This window comes from Globicephala melas, chromosome X (assembly GCF_963455315.2).
Source record: "Globicephala melas chromosome X, mGloMel1.2, whole genome shotgun sequence".
Lineage (NCBI taxonomy): Eukaryota > Metazoa > Chordata > Mammalia > Artiodactyla > Delphinidae > Globicephala > Globicephala melas.
This window is the reverse complement of record NC_083335.1, coordinates 108,342,157-108,361,258: the sequence shown is the minus strand read 5'-3', so window position 1 is coordinate 108,361,258 and position 19,102 is coordinate 108,342,157. Positions and strand designations below refer to the sequence as shown.

Sequence of the window (19,102 nt, the reverse complement as noted above, 5' to 3'; positions counted from 1 at the left end):
TCACTGACCCATTAAGCCCAGCACTAAATCTGGCGCCTCTCCAGGCTCTCCCTCCCTCTCCTCGTCCCCACCCTCGGCCAGCTGCAGCACTGCGCACTGCAGGCCGCTCCAGGCCCAAGGCAGCGCGCAGCCAGTGTCCTCCCAGCGGTCCAGGTCGAGGTCATAACCCACCACGTTGCGGGTAGGCACCTGGCGTGAGTCCTGCCACTTCAGGCCTCCCAGCAGCAGCACCGTCTCGTCGACCACGGCCAGCCCATAGCAGAAGCGGTCGTAGGGTAGCGGCCGCAGCCGAGTCCACTGGTCGGTGCCGGGGTCGTAGCGCTCGATTTCGGAGAAGGGCTCGTAGCGCCCCAGAAAGGCGAACAGCGCGCCGCGCAGTGCGGCCATGTGGTGCCCGAAGCGGGCCGTGCCCATAGGCGCCCTCTTGCTCCACGCCTGCTCCCCGGGGCCCAGGGAGAACAAGTCCCGGAGGCTGTTCGCGCCGCCCTCGCCTCTCCCCGCCTTGCCCCCGGAGACATACACGACGCCGCAGTTCCCGACAGCCCCCGCGTGGCCGTGCAGGGCCCGCGGCAGCGCCCCGGCCGCCGTCCAGCGGTCCCAGCGCAGGTCGTACATCTCCACTGAAGCCAGCGCTTCGCCGCCCGCGCCCAGGCCCCCGACGGCCAGGAGCCCCTCACCCACGGCGCCGCACCAGAAATGGGCCCGCGCTTCCCGCATAGCGGGCACAGTTGTCCAAGCGTGGAAGCGCGGGTCATAACGGTGCACTTCGGCCGTGACCGCCCGCAGGCCGTCGGCTGTGGGGGAGGAGCCGCCGCCCGACGGGGTCTCCCCGCCGAGGACGAACAGGAAGTTGCCCGCGGCGCACACGCTGTGTCCCAGTAGCGGAGCGGGCAGCCGCGTGAGGCTGCGCCAGCGGTGGTTGTACCCGTCAAAGGCCACCACGTCCTGGGTAAGCTCCCACTCCTCCTCCTCCTCCACCTGCTCCTCTTCCTCCTCCTCTTCCTCGGGCTCCGCCGCGGCGCCCCTCCCCCTGGCTGCCCGCCGGGGGGCCACGACCTCCTCGGTCACCACCTCCCGCCCCCTGCACCCCCCGACCAACAAGATGCGGGTTTGGGGGCTCCGGACGCTGGTCTGCTCGCCCTGCATGAGCGGCTGGCGGGAGGGCGACGTGTGGTAGTTGAGGGCCTGGATGATGAGGCCCTTGACCCGGGAGGGCAGGGTGAGGCCGGAGCCCGAGTACACGCGGCGCAGCACGTCGGTGGGCACCAGGCCGAAGCGGACGCGCTCGAGCAGCGCGGCGCAGTGGGCCAGCCGTTCAGCCTCGGGCTCCTGCCGCAGCCAGGCCAGAGCCAGGCCCAGCAGCCGGGCCTCGGGCACGCGCGCCACGTCAGGGGCACCCAGCACGGCCCTCAGCGACGCGGGGTTGAGCTCCAGCAGCCCGGCGGGGCCCGCGCCCCGCGCCAGCAGCTCCCGCAGGTGGCTCACAATGCAGCGCTCGGCCACGCCCAGCGTGTGCACCAGGCCGAAGCGCGCCGCCATGTTGGCGGCGAAGCAGCAGTTATCAGGGGCTAGCTGGCGCTCCAGGTAGCGGCCGCACAACCCCAGGGCCTCGGTGACCTGCAGGTAGCTGGCGGCTTCCAGCGTGTCCTCCACGGTGTCCATGGAGAGCGGCAGCCAGGCGGTGTAGATGAAGTCCAGCAGGCGCTGCAGGCCGGCCGCTGACGGCACATGCAGGTGGATCACGGGCGCCCGGGATTCCCGGGTGTGGCTCTTGAACAGGGCCCTGAAGTAGTCGCTGGAACACGCGAGGAGCGACCTGTGCGCCGGGAACTCGCTGCCCTCGGCCTCCAGAGTCACGTCGCACAGAAAGCCCTCGGCGCGCAGGGCCTGGTAGCCGGTGAGCAGCGCGCCGCCATGAGCTTTGCAGTAAGACAGGAAGTAACTCATGACGCCCAGGGCGGGAAGTGGCCGGGCCGGGGCTGGGGCCAGCCGGGCGCGGCCGGAGACATCCCGGGACACGGCGCCGCCAGGTCCCCCGTGCGAGCCGAAGAGCCCCTAGCAGGGGCCCATTTTTGCCTGCTCAGTTTAAATCCCAGGCCTCCTTCATACAGGTCCGCAGATCTCCCAGTCCCCCTCTCAGAGCAAATCGGGTCGGGGAACGGTTTCCAGAAGCCCCTAGTAGCGGAGGGCACGGCGTTTGGAGTCTTCCGGGAGGTGCAGGGCTCGGTTTCGGCGGCAGCCGAGGCTGCCAGAGCGTTGCCCAAAGCCCTCTCCACGGCCCAGTTTAGGGAGCCCACACCTGCGCGCCAGGGGCCGCGGTGGCCGCGCACCATCACCTGGAAGGGCGGAGCTGCAGGTAGACTGACTCCAGGGGAGTGCTGGATCTCCGACGGCCAGATGCGCAGATGTGGCCCGACTCGGGCCGTCCGGGGAGTGCGGGGCGAGGGCTCTGACCTCCCGGGGGTGGACACGGAGGGTTTTGCGGGCACCCGCGAGGGCCGGGGACAACTAGCTACGGGGCAAGGGGGGTGAGCTTGTTCCGCGCGGAGGATCAAATCAAAGCCTAGGGGATTAGGGAGGGGGGGCTCAGGTCAGCGCGGAGGGTCGGAGGCGTGATTGGCCGCAGCACATAACATGCCGGTAGCTCACAGCGACAGGAATAGCGCGCGGCCTCGGCCTTCCCGGCGCGCCCCGCCCCACGCCCCGGCTGCTGGCTGAGAACGGAGGGCCGGGACGCGGGAGCAAGCGGCCCGGGCCTGGGACATGACTCCAGCGACCCCACAAGCCTCCGGTCACCAGCGGGTCCCGGGAACCTGGCTGGGGTGCGGGAGGCGCTCACTGGAGAGGCGCGAGTCGCGGGGATCCTGTGCCTGTTGGTGTCTGGGGAGGGGCGCCCGGCTGGTCTGGAGGAGTGTCGACCCCCCGGTGTCTCTGCGCCTGGGAAAAACGCCCCTGGCTCGCAACTTCCTGCTTTGAGGAGGCCCTAATTAATCCAGCTAGAGCGGGGATTAAGCGGCGATTTTGCGCGCTGACACCCAGGAGGCCACTGCGCTCGGAGGAGCAGCTGGCGGGAATCACGCCGGGGCGAACCGACGCTCCTCGCCAGCGGCGCTCCGGAGCACGCTCCTCACCTGGACTCACCCTTGCGAGATGCTGGGCCTACTCTGCGCCCTTCCCGAGGTCTCCCTGGCTTGTCTCACATTCCGCTTTCAGGAATTTGCTCCCACCCAGCTCCCCGACCCCGGCTGAGTTCCCCCTTCCTGTTCTTAGACCCCACCCGGCCCATCCCTTGGCAAAGTGGACACGGAGATTGTAGGTGACTTGGGTTTTCTGCCTTTGAATGACCACTTCATTTAAGAAAATAAGTCTTTCCAGTTTGTCTCCCAGGCTTTACAGGCTCTGATGTAATTACTGCCTGCTCCATTCTTAATGCCGTGACGTGATAATGGGCAGTAAGGTTGCAAAGCTCGGTAGAGGCTGGAGTTTTGAAGGGCCCATCCTCATGAAGTTATTTTTATAAGATGCACCCAGCACGGAAATGATGACTAAAACCACCCCAATCTTGAGACATCAGGAAAGCATTTCTCATCTCTGACACCCTGCTCTTAAATAACTAAATGATTAATATAGCTGTTCTTTCTTGCCAGTTTGGAGGGTTCTGTGTGTTTTGCTTTCATCTAGAATTGATTTTTCTATTTTCTACTACAACCCTTCTGGTAATCTGTTTTAAGTGCACCTTTTGAAGGCATGTGAAATAACTTGCATTTCTGAGAGTTAGGGTTGTATTTCATTTAAAAAAAAATCCAAGGAAGGATAAAATTCATCATTTTCTGCCTGGTATGCCATCGGTACTTACAGGGCCTCCAGTTAGAAGCAATTCTTGAAGTACATAAAAATATTAGTAAAATGATTTTGCTTTGTTGTCAAAGATGAAACTGATTTATGACTTAAATTAGTCAAATTATAAAATGCAGGCAGGGGCTCCGGTTAAGGGCTTACTTATACTCCAGGGACTAAAAATACTGCAATTTGAATTCTTAATGTTAGAGCTACAGAAGGGGGGGGGGCAGTGCTAGTTGGTTTGGGTTTTTCTTTCTTTTCTTTTTTTTTTTTGTAAAGCACTAAAATTCTTAGTTCAAAAATAAAATACCAGTTTGGTTCGCTGTGCACAGATCTGTATGGTGAAATTAAATGGCCTTTACTCAACCTGATAGAATTTTGCTAGAAGGTATATTTGAGATCATTTAGCCAAACCCTCTCCCTTTCCTCCCCAGTTTCTTGTTTTTCTTTTTAAAAATGTAGCAAATGAGCCCCAGAGAGAGTACGGTTTGTCTGGGTGACTTGGATATTGAGTTACAGAGTCTGGACCAGAATCCAGGGCTCCCTCCCCACTATATTATGTGACCTCATGTATGATAAAAATAAAATAGTGCAACACACAGTCAGTTTATTTAAACCAAATTTCAGAGCGATAAAATTTAAATACAGTTTTTTAAACAGCATATTTCTCACCCTGAAATTGGACCACAGCCCATCAGATCTGTCCATCACCATGCATTCAGTCTGAATCGAAAATGTCACACTTACTTGAGAATAGAGATGCTGTGGAAGATTTTAAACTCTTGACATCAAAAATCCAATTTTGTACAACAGGTACCTGTTCATTGCCAGCCCAACATGCCACCTCAACGTGTCTTGCCATTGAGGATATGATGAAATGTGTTAAGTGAAGAAATTTTCATATTAGATGTGTCTACAAGGTCTTGTTTAGAAAATGTAACTGTCAGTCCATCCAAGAACATTCTTGTCCTTTGAGTAATGTTTATGGAAAGTATTGATATTTTAATTTCTGGGCAATATTAACTAGGATATGATTGTTCTGTTGAAAATGATCTGCTTCTAAGAAGTTGTCCTCCCCCTTTAGACTATGAACTCCTTGAGGCTGGGGACTGTTTCTTGGTCTTTGTATATCCAGCCCCTGTCACAGTCTTTGGCATAAATAATGTTGAGTTGAACAGATAGAGGGAATGAGACTGTCAGTGGGAGGAGTAAAGGGTTGTTAAGAGGAACCTGACTGAGACAGTTACTTCTTTCTCTTTCTCTCTGCTTCTCTTTCTTCCCTTCACACAGCTGCGGTTGCAGACACACCCTGGTATGGCCATGAGCTAATAACATCCCTAGGAATCAAGTGGGTCACCATGCGTGGCCTGCAACTGAGAGAAGACCCTACCACTTCATCCAGCCCCCTGCTCTACAACCCTAGTCCTTTACCAAGGCCAGCCCCACATGGTTCTTGGCATCCAGTCAGACTCACTGCTACTCCACCAACCCGGACGCAGGGCCCCCTGTGCCCCAGCAGCCCCTACACACCCCAGTTTGTATGGCCAGGCTTCTGCCGAAGGCCCAGCTACACACTCCAGCACGCCTGTTAGGACCGTGCAATTTATCCTGAACCCCCCACCCCTTGTCAGGACTGTGACCTGCTGTCGATGATCCCTTCCATACATCTGCACCTCCTGTGACAGAGCCTAGAACTAAAGTCCTCCAAGCACCCACCTCACTTCCCACATCAAAGTGGCAGTGCTGGTCAGCCGTGGCACTCCACTTTCCCTGACTTGGCCCTACCTAGCTAAATGTAAATTCCATAGCTCTCACCTCTAAAATAATTGTATATGTCAAAAAAAATTGAAAACTACAAACGTCCATGTATAATAGGCACTTAAAATTTTTTTTGCAAATGTAATGTGCTTTTTTTGGTAACAGCTTTGTTGAGATATAATCCACATACCATACGATTCACTCATTCAAAGTGTACAGTTCAGTGGTTCTTAGCATATTTCCAGAGTTATGCAAACATCTCCAGAGTCTCATTTGGGAACATTTTCATAATCTCAAATAGAAACCCTGTGCCCTTTAACTCTCACTTCCCTGTACCACCTGTCCTGCAAGCCCTGAGCAACCACTGATCTATTTTCTATCTCTGTAGATTCTGGATATTTCATGTAAATGGAATTATGTAATACATGGTCTCCTGTGACTGACTTCTTTGACTTAGTATAATGTTTTCAAGGTTCATCCATTGTAATGCACTTCTGAGGAAAAAAAGGATTTGTATAATAATAACATTGGGAACCTTTTCTCAAAACCACAACATTCTAAAAAATATGCCCTGTGATATTTAGGATACAGTTTTTGGCAGGTTAACTCTTTATCATCTATCATTACTGACTCCTTTCAATACCAGTATACTTCCAACACACGGCTTCTGGCATCCTCCATGGAGAGCTTATTATTATAAATTGACACATTAACTAATTGTGAAAACATGATGACAAACAATAACAGACATGCAGTAGAGAAAAAAATCCCATGTTAACTTCACCCAGGTTAACAAGACCATTTTTTGTGTATGTGAGATGTTATTTTATCTTTGTGACATGCAGTTCAAGTGAAAGGATTTCAAGGGGTGGAGTGTGTGCGTGTGTGTCTTAATCATGAGTGATTTGGGCATTCTGGCCCAGCTGACAGCTAAAGAAGCAGTGTGCTAGGTGGGGAAGGACTGGACTTTGGACTCAGACAGACCTGGGCTCCAATTCCAGATCTGCCCCATTAGACTTTAAGCAAGTGACTTAAGTTCTGTGAGTGTCATTTTATTATTTTTAAAAGGAGGATACCGCTTCTACATTCATAACACTGTTAAAATAAAATTAAGTTATGTATCTATGACCATTCCTGGCCTGAGTATACACAATAGATGTGAGTTTCTCTTCCTTCTCACTCCCTTAAAGCCTTCTGAAAACTCATCATACCAGAGGCCAAGCAGCCAGGAAATGTAGTAAAGCAGTGGTTTTCAGTGGTCCTCCTGCAGCATCACCTGGGAACCTGTTAAGAAGTGTAAATTCTCGGCCCCGCCTCAAATCTACTGCATCAGAAACCCCAGGAATGGGCCCAGCAATCTGCTTCGCAACAAGCCCTCCCAGTGATTCTGATGCACATGAAAGTGTGAGAACCACTGTAATAGAGAATTGTTCATAATTTCTGCTACATCCCGAATTCACTAATCTTAGTAATAACTTGTTCCAGGCGTAATGTCAACATTTTCCCCCCAAAAAAGAGAGGAAGCCCACTAGCTCCAAAAGACTTAGACGGGAAAATTCAGTGGCTGTGCCCCACATCATATGACTTTAAAATAGATTGTGGACTTGTTTGCCCTTCCCTACCCCAGACAAGCTGACGATATTAACAGCGATCTCTGTGGCATGAGATGATTTGGTAACCGAAGCATTTTCTCAACACTTGATTGAATGCTCAAATCAGAATGTAACTGTAGCCAGTTTTCCTATCTGAATGCCACATGTTAAGAGGCCCTTTGATGAATCAGGAAATGCCCAAGGAGAGCAGCCAGAAAGAGGGAGGGTCTGGAAATGTTCTTTCTCATGGAGAGAGCAGGTGAAGGAGCTGGAGATTTTAGACTAAGAGGAAAGAACCCTCTGGTGAGTTAAATGATTGTTATTTTCAACTTTCTGAAGGGCACGAGGCACAGAAGGCAGACCCAGGGCCAGTAAGTGGAAGTTACAAAGAAAAATTTTGCCACAGCATAAATAAGAACCTTCTAGCAATAGAGAACCTTGAAAGAAAACACATAAGTAGAAGTAGAATGTGCCGGGCCATCAGAAGAGTTACCTGAGGCTCGGGGAAGACAGGAAACTTGTCCAAGGTGACGTGATTTAGCAAACCTTGTCAGAGCCCCGCCCATATCCCCTCGATCCCTTTACCATTTTTGTGCACATCAATCCCAGTGGCTTTTGCTCCCAGCAACCAGCACCTGTGTCCCTTTGTGGGCAGGCACCCCTGGGCTGCTGGAGCCCACCTTTCCCTGTGCACATGAACAGAAGCAAAAGTGCCTGCAAATTTACATCTCCCAGGGGCTACCCTTGACCAACGACTGACTGACAGGTGGAGGGCAGCTCCCTTTCCAGGTGTGGCTCACACTGTTTCCAGACCTCCCCTATCCGATTGAGCTACAGCTCAATCCAGAGTCCTGTGGGACCCTGTTTGGTGTCGCACACTCGCTTGACCTTCCCTTCCCTGTCTCACATTGCCAGCCCCCTGCCTGTCTTTTCTGGGAATACTTCCTAATAAATGACTTTCACAGGAATCCTTGTCTCAGAAGGAATCCCTGCCTCTGGGCACAATGAAGTGGGTTTACTCTTAGTGTCTGACCCCAAAGGGCCAGCTGTCAGCACATTCAGGTGTGTACAGGCAACCAGACCTATGACTTCCCATGGTCAGACCTTCTTCAGAAAGATGAAACAATGTTCTGACATCAATCTCAGAGTCTCTTATACATCTTTCCACATGAGTGCATAGTGCAAACCAAGTCATACAATGGGAAGTGGCTCAGATATGTCATCTGAGCACAACCAGAACTAAAATCGAAGAACACCCTCGGAGTGTTAGTAAATTTCTCCAATCACCGGCACCTGTTTAAGGAGTTGTCGAGCCTTAGACTTTAAATGCTTTTTTTTTTTTAACCAGTACTCTTCTATAGAGATATTATACCCTTTCCTGAATTTTTCTGTGTCTGACCTATGGCCAGCATGTCCACTGTGCCAATTACTTCTGCTATTTTCAGAATCTCTATCTAATGATCCTTGTCAGTGACTAACAGGGAAAAATTCTACACAAGATCTTTCCAGCACCAGGGAGCTTATAGGATAGTTTTGTTCTCAACTTCTTATAATTTGTAATCTTAACAGCCTGAAAATCTTGTGGCATTTGTCCATTTGTTAAGAAACATTCTGCAAAAGTGTCTACTAAAACTTACCTATAGAATCATGGGCAAGAAACCGTCATTAAACAAGTGGCTGTTCTCTGAGTAACGTTTAATGTCGTCACTCAGGATGTTTCAGTTTGAACCCTAAGCAGGAGACATTTCCCAGTAAGCAGTTGGATCTGCCCTGCCCTGTCACCCTGCAGAGAGCACAGTGCCACCAGAATATGAGGACACAGGGGCAAGAGCAGTGTTTCCAGAGCCTACCCACTGTAGGAGGGCCACTCACAACCATTCAAGGTACAACAAGCATAACCCCCACCCCAGCCACCTGGCTGGCCCGAAATCTTCCAGCTTCCTTTAATAGTTTAGTAAAAAAAAAAAAAAAAAACTGCACCAGCCGCCTTCCCATGGATGGTGGGAAAAACCAGCATTGCTCCAATAACTTTGAGGAAATTCCAGGGGCTTACAACTCTCCTAGTAACTCCTTGTTTCAATTCGTGCTTCTGTTGATGCCCCGTTTCACCCATGTTTTGCTTCTTGGGGTTGTTCCATGCTCTCTACTCTGCACTTACCCACCCAAGGAACATGGACCCTAAGCCTTTTTTCTCTCCCTTGACTTCCCATACAACCTGTGATGGATTAAAAAATAAATAAAACTTTTACTGAAGACTTGGGTAGGACAGGCACAGAGAAGCAACAAGCAGAAAATAGCAGATAGAATTTATAGCTATTCTTGTTTTTTAAAATGCCCACCTGTCAGCTTTTCCTCCCTAGGGGCCACTATGCGATGTTGCTGGCCCTGTCTCTTTGCCCTCTCCTCTTTTACCCTTCCCCCACCACCCCCCTCTTTCCCAGATTGTTCCAAGAAACCCCAAACATATACCATTTCATTGTTTAAAACATTTTAGTTTTCTCTTTCTCTGGGCAGTTTTGCCTGGCTAGACCTGACCGTGCTGTTGGCATGGGGTGGGGGTGGGGGGATTCTTCAGGCTTTCTACATAGAAGATCATTGTATCTGTGAACAGAGATAACTTTTCTTCTTCCTTTCCAATTTAAATGCCTTTTATTTCTTTTTCTTGCCTAATTGCTCTGGCTAGAACTTCCAATTCTATGTTGAATAGAAGTAGAGAATGTGGGCATGCTTGTCTTGTTCCCTGACCGTGTCTTGGGTCTCCCTTTTCAGACCCAGAGGAGCCTTCAAGGAACTTTTGTACGCATATCCCTGACTGACAGAGCCTGCACTGTGTGAAGGGGATGTAGGAGTCTGGCAGAAACTAAACACCAGGGCAGACTTGGAAGCAATCTGAACTTTGAATGCACTCCTAGCACAAGGAAGTGATTTTGTAGGAAGCGTTCCCTAGAAAAACACTAATGTAGAGGTGAAGGGCCCAGGAAGGAAGGAGGCCAAGCAACGGTGCAGCAGCCACCAAAGCCCATGGAGGGTAACTTGGGCTCAGTCCTGAGGGAGCTCTGAGGACAGTGGAGGTCACACCTCAGTTGTCCCCATCAGGAGCACAGAGGCTGGAGTTGCTACTCCTGGACTGTCAGTCATCCAGTTCTCTCTTTGCACAGGCAAAGCAGGTGCCAGCAGCTGGGGGTGGTCCTCCAGAAGGGAGATACAGGTGTTTGTTGTTGGGAATGAAGGCACCTCCACCAGAAGCAGGTGGGCACAAAAATGGTAAAGGGGGCCAAGGGATATGGGTGGGCACTGACCGCACCTGCCATGCCACATTGAACTAACAGAAAGTCAGCGACATCTACATACATCTAGGGAGGTTCTGAGACCCCAGCATTCCCACTCCAAGAGAAGACTGGATGGGTATATCTGTGGTCCCAGGAGCGTCAGCTATTGATCGTATCATGAGGATCAGACACATCTTATCAAGGTAATGCTTGACATGAAATGCTGTGAGTAGACCTGTTGCCCATTAAGCATTGAACAGACTTGTCCTCAGGGGCTGCGTAACTAAAGACTGGTGATGCCAAAGATGCTGCTCAATGCCCAAAGATCAGTAAATAGACAAATCACAGGGCCAAGTTAACAGGTGCTGCGAGGGAGGTTGGAACATACTCACCTTCATTCCTATGCTGTCCACCACTGGGGCAACAGTCATCTAGCATCTCCCAACCCTCACCCTCCAGGTGGACATTGTGGACCACTGAAGGATGGCAAGCTCTGGGCACATTCCTATCCAAATAAGACTCCTGAGGGTGACTATGTGGACCTGCCCTGCTCTTTCTCTCTCATCCCAATCTGTCCCTATCTCCCTCATTGATATTTCTTATTCCCCTGAGCCTAGCAACCAGTTGTGACTCCCGCAATAACTCATCCCTTTGTGCTTTTACCTACAGAAAGAAATACATTTAGTACAGTGTTAAAAGGGTGGGCTCTGGGACCAGCATGTTCAGTTTCAAATCCTGGTTCTACCATGCTCAAGCCATTTAACGTGGGACAGTTCATGTGACTCCCCAGTTTCAGCTTTCTCATCCTAGAAGTACATAGGACAGGAGTGAGGGGTATGTTAATAGCACTGGGTACAATGTAGATAATAAACATAGACACTCTCCCTAAATACATTAGAGAAATATACATAGTCCTGGAAAAAAATGACTTTCAGTGAAGAGTTTACCTATATTGTTCATTCTCCCTCAGGCAAAATATTCAAGCACCTTACAGAAAAGCATAGAGTAACCCTTGAACTATGGTATTTAATAGCAATGTGCTGGGAAGTACACAACATGAAAAGTAGCAGCAAGTGAGGGTATCCTTGCAATCATGTTTTCGGATTAAAGTAAACAGCAGAAAGGGATTTTGCAAAGCATTTCTTTCAGCCAAAAATCCATGAGGAATGAGTTTGTGTAGTACAGATGTTTAATAGACAGTAACCATTGAATAGTTTTACAAATTGGCATTGTAAGGAGAGTACATCATATAAGCCTGTGACTGTTAATTGGAGGGTGCACCTGACACCATGGTGGCCTGGTAATGACGTTCTGTGTCAGTGTTCAGACTAAGGATTATGCAGGAGATCAGCCATCTTCCTGTCTTTATGAGCATGGAACCACATTTCTTACAATTGACTCATTGCGTAATAATAGATAATATATACTGTTTGCATTTTTCTAACATACACACATTTTCCCCTTAAGTAAACTATGTTGTTAATTTTCCCCATCTCTCTTCAAAGATATAGGAATTTCAAAATCTTGAATGAAACAGAAAGGAATAACAAAGAAAGCAAAAATGCCAGAAGTCTTTCCATTTAGTAACCACTAACACTGGTGGGATCACGCCACGTGTGCTAGTTTAAAGTCAAAATTTTTACTTAACTATATGTTTTGAGGATATTCCCCAGTAAATGTTTATGGATATAAATACACTTTCTAATGTTTGTATACTGTTATTTAGATGAATATAGCAAAGTTTAACAAGTCTTCTAATAGATATTCAGATTACTTCCAGGTTTTCACTTTTTTTTAAGTTTTTATTGGCATAGAGTTGATTTACAATGTTGTGTCAGCTTCAGGTGTACAGCAAAGTGATTCAGTTATATGTATACATATATCCTCTCTTTTTTAAGATTATTTTCGCATATAGGTTATTACAGAATATTGAGTAGAATTCCCTGTGCTATACAGTAGGTCCTTGTTGGTTATCTGTGTTATATATAGTAGTGTGTGTGTGTGTGTGTGTGTGTGTGTGTGTGTGTGTGTGTGTGTTTTCATCCCAAGCTCCTGATTTATCCCTCCCCCCAGTGTTTCCCCTTTGGTAACCTTAAGTTTGTTTTGGATATCTATAAGTCTATTTCTGTTTTGTAAATAAGTTCACTTGTATCTTTTTTTCAAATTAGATTCCACATATGAGTGATATCGTATGGTATTTTGTCTTTCTCTATCTGTCTGACTTCACTCAGTATGACAATCTCTAGGTCCATCCATGTTGCTGCAAATGGCATTATTTTGTTCTTTTTTATGGCTGAGTAATAGTCCAGTGTGTGTGTGTGTGTGTGTGTGTGTATACCACATCTTCTTTAACCACTCCTCTGTCATTGGACATTTAGGTTGCTTAAACATGCCTTTGCTATTGTAAATAGTGCTGCAGTGAACATTGGAGTGTATGTATCTTTCCAAATTATGGTTTTCTCTGGATATATGCCCAGGAGTAGGATTGCTGGATCACATGGTAGCTCTGTATTTAGTTTTTTAAGGAACCTCCATATTGTTCTCCATAATGGTTGTACCCAGGTTTTCACTCTTATAAACTAAGCTGCTGAGAACATCCTTATACAAACATCTTTGCATTCCTGTGTGATTATTTCCTTAGGATAAAGTCCATGAGTGGAATTCCTAGATTAGGAAGAATGTATTTTTTAAAGGTAGGCATATATATAAGCACTTGAATATGCAAATAAAAGTCTGGAAGGGTAGGAGCCAGAATATTATCAGTAATCCTAACTGGGTGAACTGTAGGTAATTTTTTCCTCATCTGTATTTTTAATTTTCATATATTTTATCACATATTTTAATATTCATAGAGCTATTAGCTAAAACCTAATTATGGCTATAGAGAAATACGTGGGATAATCATAGGAATATAGTTGAAAGGATTAGAGATGAAGACAATTAAAAAGAAGTGAATATAAGTGTAAGACAGATAATGATGATCCAATATAAGGATAATTGACATCCCTGAAATAGAGAAGCTCACTAATGAAAGAAGGTATATTCATGAGTATTATACAAGAAAATATCCCTGAAATAAAGAAATAAATGAATTTGCTGATTGAAAGGTTACACTTCATTCCAGGGAAATATGATGCAGAACATCCAACACTGAGATATAGTCTCTTTTTAAGCTTTTGAACTTTGAAATGAAGAAAAAATCCAAGTATGCAGGAAGACAATGACAAGCATCTACAAGGGGGAAATAATTGGGCTGCCTCATACTTACTCATACCCATTACCCAACAATTCTATATCTAGGAATTGAATCTAAGGAAATAATCAGATGAGTATACAAGATTTACATACAAGGATATTGATTATCATATTATTTATAAACATTTTTTCAAATATGTGAAATTCAAGAAAGATCCAAATGGCAGAGCACTAGGTCACCTTTAAGATTATTTTTAGAATATTTAATGACATGGGAATATGCCCAGAATATATTATTGTCAAGTGAAAGAATAAGGTTACAGAAGAGTAACTGCAGTACTAGTCTGACTAAATCTGCACACATATATAGAGGGGAAAAAAAAAGATTGGGAGGATATACATTTAAATGAAGAGTAGTTATATCCAGGGGAGTATTACAGGGGATATTTTTTATCTTTGTGCTTTTCTACATATATCAAATTCTCTACCATGACAAGTATTACTTTTACATCGAGGAGAAAATGATCAATTTTATTAAAAATATTGTCAATAATAACAAAGAATCTTGCCTTGACATTGCTATAACAAATCAGAAAGATTTAAAATGTAGAGTTATGAGATTTGGGGACAGTTTCTTTGACTGGACTTTTGGAAAACTCAGCTGATCATATTTGTGAGCAACTAGCCTAGAGATGTGCTGATAAAACAAAGAAAGCTTTGAAAGCTTCAAGTTCTGCGCCTGCTCTGGGTCATCATTAACCAGCTTTACTTGGATTATGCATCAGACAAAACTTCAGTCTGGATGTAAATTTAAGCAGGCTGTTAGATGGGAACATGGAACATCACTGTACATTGAGATAAGCACCATTTTCTTCATGGTGTGAAGACATATATCTATAAGATGAACTTCTTTTTAAAAATCAAGTTTCTGACCATCAGGACACACAGCATTAGTCACACATGGTGCAAGTAAAAAAATAGCATTTATTGAGGGAAAATGTATAAAAGAGGAGAAGGAAAGCATGTGCAATCCCTCCAAACTCACGTTGTCACATTGCTTACCATGGCCAGTGTTCCACTAGAGAACCCTTCCCTCCCCAAGATACTCCACATACTGTAGTTCTAGGGTCAAGAGGCCAGGAGACACTGATTCAACTAGTTAACATAGTGGAAGCCTCCTGGGTGGACGAGTGGCCTTATTAGAAAGGGGAAGCCTCCAGACCCAGTAGCTGCTATCAGCCTGTCCTTTTCTTGAGTTAACTAGACCTACTGAGACAGTCTGTCCCTAAGCTCCTGAAAGTAGGGAGGACATCAGCCTTCAGAGCCATTTGGATGGGTCTTGTATCACTGACCTTGGTGGCCTCTCCTGGCGATATTTTATTTATTTTTTTAACATCTTTATTGGAGTATAATTGCTTTACAATGGTGTGTTAGTTTCTGCTGTATAACAAAGTGAATCAACTATACATATACAGATATCCCCATATCCCCTCCCTCTTGCACCTCCCTCCCACCCTGCCTATCCCACCCCTCTAGGGGGACACAAAGCACCGAGCTGATCTCCCTGTGCTATGTGGCTGCTTCCCACTAGCTCTCTGTTTTACATTTGGTAGTGTATATATGTCCATGCCACACTCTCACTTTGTCATAGCTTACCCTTCCCCCTCCCCCTGTCCTCAAGTCCATTCTCTACGTCTGCATCTTTATTCCTGTCCTGCCCCTAGGTCCTTCAGAACCTTTTTTTTTTCCTTAGATTCCATATATATGTGTTAGCATACAGTATTTTATTTTCTCTTTCTGACTTACTTCATTCTGTATGACAGTCTCTAGGTCCATCCACATCACTGCAAATAACTCAATTTCATTTCTTTTTATGGCTGAGTAATATTCAATTGTATATATGTCTGGCGATATTTTAAATTTCCAAACCATTTCAGTCATTTAGTCAGTCCTTGATCTGCTGTCATGAATGTGCTGTTTCTTTGATTTGAGTCTTGGGATTTTATGAAATAATTTTCTATTTTTGTTTATTGCCTTTTGGATACTTCTTTAACTGATTTATTCTTCCATAGTGAAGCGATGTACTAAACTTGAACTGTGCAGAAGGGCTTCTTTCTCAAGATTGTTATGCCCTAAAAATCTGTTGAAGACAAAAGCCCCCTCACAGCTCTCAGTGGCCTTCCAAAGACAGTACAGAGTTGGGTTTTTTCTTCTCACAAGAATTCCTTTTATGATAAGCTTAACATTTCTCCAAAGAAAATGTTACAATACCAGAAACTTCTAAGTTGACATTTACTTAGTTTTTACAAGAGGGATATTTAAAATTTACACAAGTCTTACATCTGAACATCTTCAGGTTTTGTAGGTATAAACCTCAAAGGGTAACTCTAAAAACAAAACTTAAGGCCACCGCATTTTCACAGGTAAATAGAAGATGTCCATATGACATAAGCATATTCTTAGTCCATATGCTCAAATCCTTGGAGCTTCGTTGTGTTATCATCCCAGGTGGCCACCTGCTTGCCAGGGGAAGCATACTAAGTGAGCCATGTATCCAGTGTGTGATTCACCCACGAGAACCAACACATGGGAGCAGTGAATTATTTATATCCCTGTCCCATCAAACTTACCCATAGACTCCCTCAGGAATTTTGCATGAGTAGTTTAAAGGAGGCTGGGCCATGAACTCACTCCCAGCCTTTCATTATGAGGCTCGTATTGCAAAGTAAAAACCTTTTACAACCCCTCACTTAATAGTGGTCCTACTCTTCAAATTGTCCTCTGGGAGAAAAGAGACCAAAAGCTCCCATATCCTCAGCAACACACAAAACAGTTTTTGAAAATCTAACGAAACAAGAAAGTATAAAGAAGAAAATAAAAATGGTCCATATTTACACATCCAGAATAAACCTCTGTTATTATCTTGGCCTGTTTATATGGTTTCTCTTTCTCTCTCTCCCTCCTTCTCTCCTTTTTCTTCTTTCTCTCTCTTCCTTTCTTCGTTATTTTTTCACTTTTTTTTGGTGGGGGGTTTTTTTGTTTTAATTTTATTGGACTATAGTTGATTTACAATGTTGTGTTAGCTTCAGGTGTACAGCAAAGTGATTCAGTTATACATATACATATATTCATTCTTTTTCAGATTCTTTTCTCATATAGGTTATCACAGAATATTGAGTAGAGTTCCCTGTGCTATACAGTAGGTCCTTGTTGGTTATCTGTCTTATATATAGTAGTGTGTATATGTTCATCCCAAATTCCTGATTTATCCCTCCCCCACATGTTTCCCCTTTGGTAACCATAAGTTTGTTTTTGATACCTGTAAGTCTGTTTCTGTTTTGTAAATAAGTTCATTTGTATCATTTTTTAAAAATTAGATTCCACATATGAGTGATATCATATGATATTTGCCTTTCTCTGTCTGACTTACTTCACTTTGTATGATAATCTCTAGGTCCATCCATGTTGCTGCAAATGGCATTATTTCATTCTTTTTTATGGCTGAGTAATATTCCATTTATGTATACATATATATATATATATGTCACATCTTCTTTATCCATTCCTCTGTCGATGGACATTTAGGTTGCTTCCATGTCTGGCTATTGTAAATAGTGCTGCAATGAACATTGGGGTTCATGTACCTTTTCGAATTATGGTTTTCTCTGGATATATGCCCAGGAGTGGGATTGCTGGATCATATGGTAGCTCTATTTTTAGCTTTTTAAGGGACCTCCATACTGTTCTCCATAGTGGTTGTACCAGCTTACATTCCCACCTTTTCTCCGCATCCTCTCCAGCATTTATTGTTTGTAGACTTTTTGATGATAGTCATTCTGACCAGTGGGTTTTCTTCCTTTCTTTCTGATTTTTTTATTTTTAAAGAAAAATTAGTCTTCTTTTGTCAACATAAAAATGCTTATTTTGAAGAATTCAAATAGTTTATAAAAGTACAAAGTTAAGGAAGTTGACAGTAACCCCCAAAACACCATCCAGAAGCAATTATCACTGATATTAGGAGAGTTCCATTCAACTACCTAGGCTCATGCAAAAAGATAGATTAGTAGAGAGATGGACAGATACAGAGAGGGAAGCTTTTTTAAAAAGTGCCGTTTCTTTTCTTTTCTTTTCTTTTTTGCGGTACGCGGGCCTCTCGCTGTTGTGGCCTCTCCCGTTGCGGAGCACAGGCTTCCGGACGCGCAGGCTCAGCGGCCATGGCTCACGGGCACAGCCGCTCTGCGGCATGTGGGATCTTCCCGGACCAGGGCACGAACCCGTGTCCCCTGCATCAGCAGGCATACTCCCAACCACTGCGCCACCAGGGAAGCCCTAAAAAATGCTGTTTCTTAATTAAAGTAAGAATAAAATAGCTAAGTGCTATTTTAATTAAAATGTTACTTTTAATTTTACTTGAATATCATAGAACAAAAGAAATTGAAGTGAAGCTGAAGAACTCCTAATTGATATTTCTTCACCATGAGATAGTATTTTCTAAGATATTCCTGAGTTTAAGAAAAAAAAGATTCAGAAATATTGTTAAGTGGTTGGAGTTACAATGTTTAAACTACGTGTTTAGACAGTATTGACTCCCTGCTACAAACAATGAGGAGGCTCATACTTTCATAACATCTCTCTTTCCCCACTTTCCAGTGTTTGATGGTTGTATTATTCTTTTCTCAATGGCGTTTTAGAGCCTTCTTATCCTACCCTGTGATGGCTGAATAGGTGAGAAGGCTTGCTATTGACCTTTCGTGAACTCCTTTTAGGAGGGGTTTCTGATGTTCCTGTTGCTCCTGCCCTGGGTCCCGGGCTTCCCACCCACTCCACGGTGTCACTGAAGCCCCAGCTTCCGGCCACCTGAGCACCGCTACCACTAGCCCCTCATGTGCTGGTGGTAGAGTGGGGACAACTCCTTTAAGATGAGGGGAACTTATTTCCCTGCCATTTTTTTCCCTCTTTGTTTCTCAACCAAGTGAATAAAGCATCATTCAGGACTTTGGAGGCCAGGGACTTCCCCAGTGGCATAGTGGTTAAGAATCCGCTTGCCACTGCAGGGGACACGGGTTCGAGCCCTGGTCCAGGAAGATCCCACAAGCCGTGGAGCACCTAAGCCCGTGCACCACAACTACTGAGTCCGTGCTTTAGAGCCTGCGAGCCACAACCACTGAGCCCGTGTGCCTAGGGCCCATGCTCCACAACAAGAGAAACCACCACAATGAGAAGCCCGTGCACTGCAACGAACAGTAGCCCCTGCTCGCCACAACTGGAGAAAGCCCGCAAGCAGCAACGAAGACCCAACGCAGCCCAAAATTTAATTAATTAATTTTTAAAAAAAGACTTTGGAGGCCAAAGCCTCCTTTCCTTCTGGCACTTTCCATAACTCACTGCTGCAGGGCTTGTGTCTTTAAAGAAAAATAGAATCATAAGAAAAACATGGCTTAGGAAAAA

General features: G+C 45.9%; 1 protein-coding gene across 1 annotated transcript; it reads right to left on the bottom strand.

The window, feature by feature from the left end:
* Positions 1-1,947, bottom strand: KLHL34 (kelch like family member 34). The gene has a single exon (XM_030843706.2). The coding sequence runs from the start codon at positions 1,945-1,947 to the stop codon at positions 1-3; it is 1,947 nt and encodes a 648-aa protein (XP_030699566.1).
* Positions 1,948-19,102: the final 17,155 nt, after the last annotated feature.

Coding starts and splice junctions, on each gene's coding strand:
- KLHL34 (XM_030843706.2), bottom strand. CDS start 1,947: ATGAGTTACTTCCTGTCTTACTGCAAAGCTCATGGCGGCGCGCTGCTC.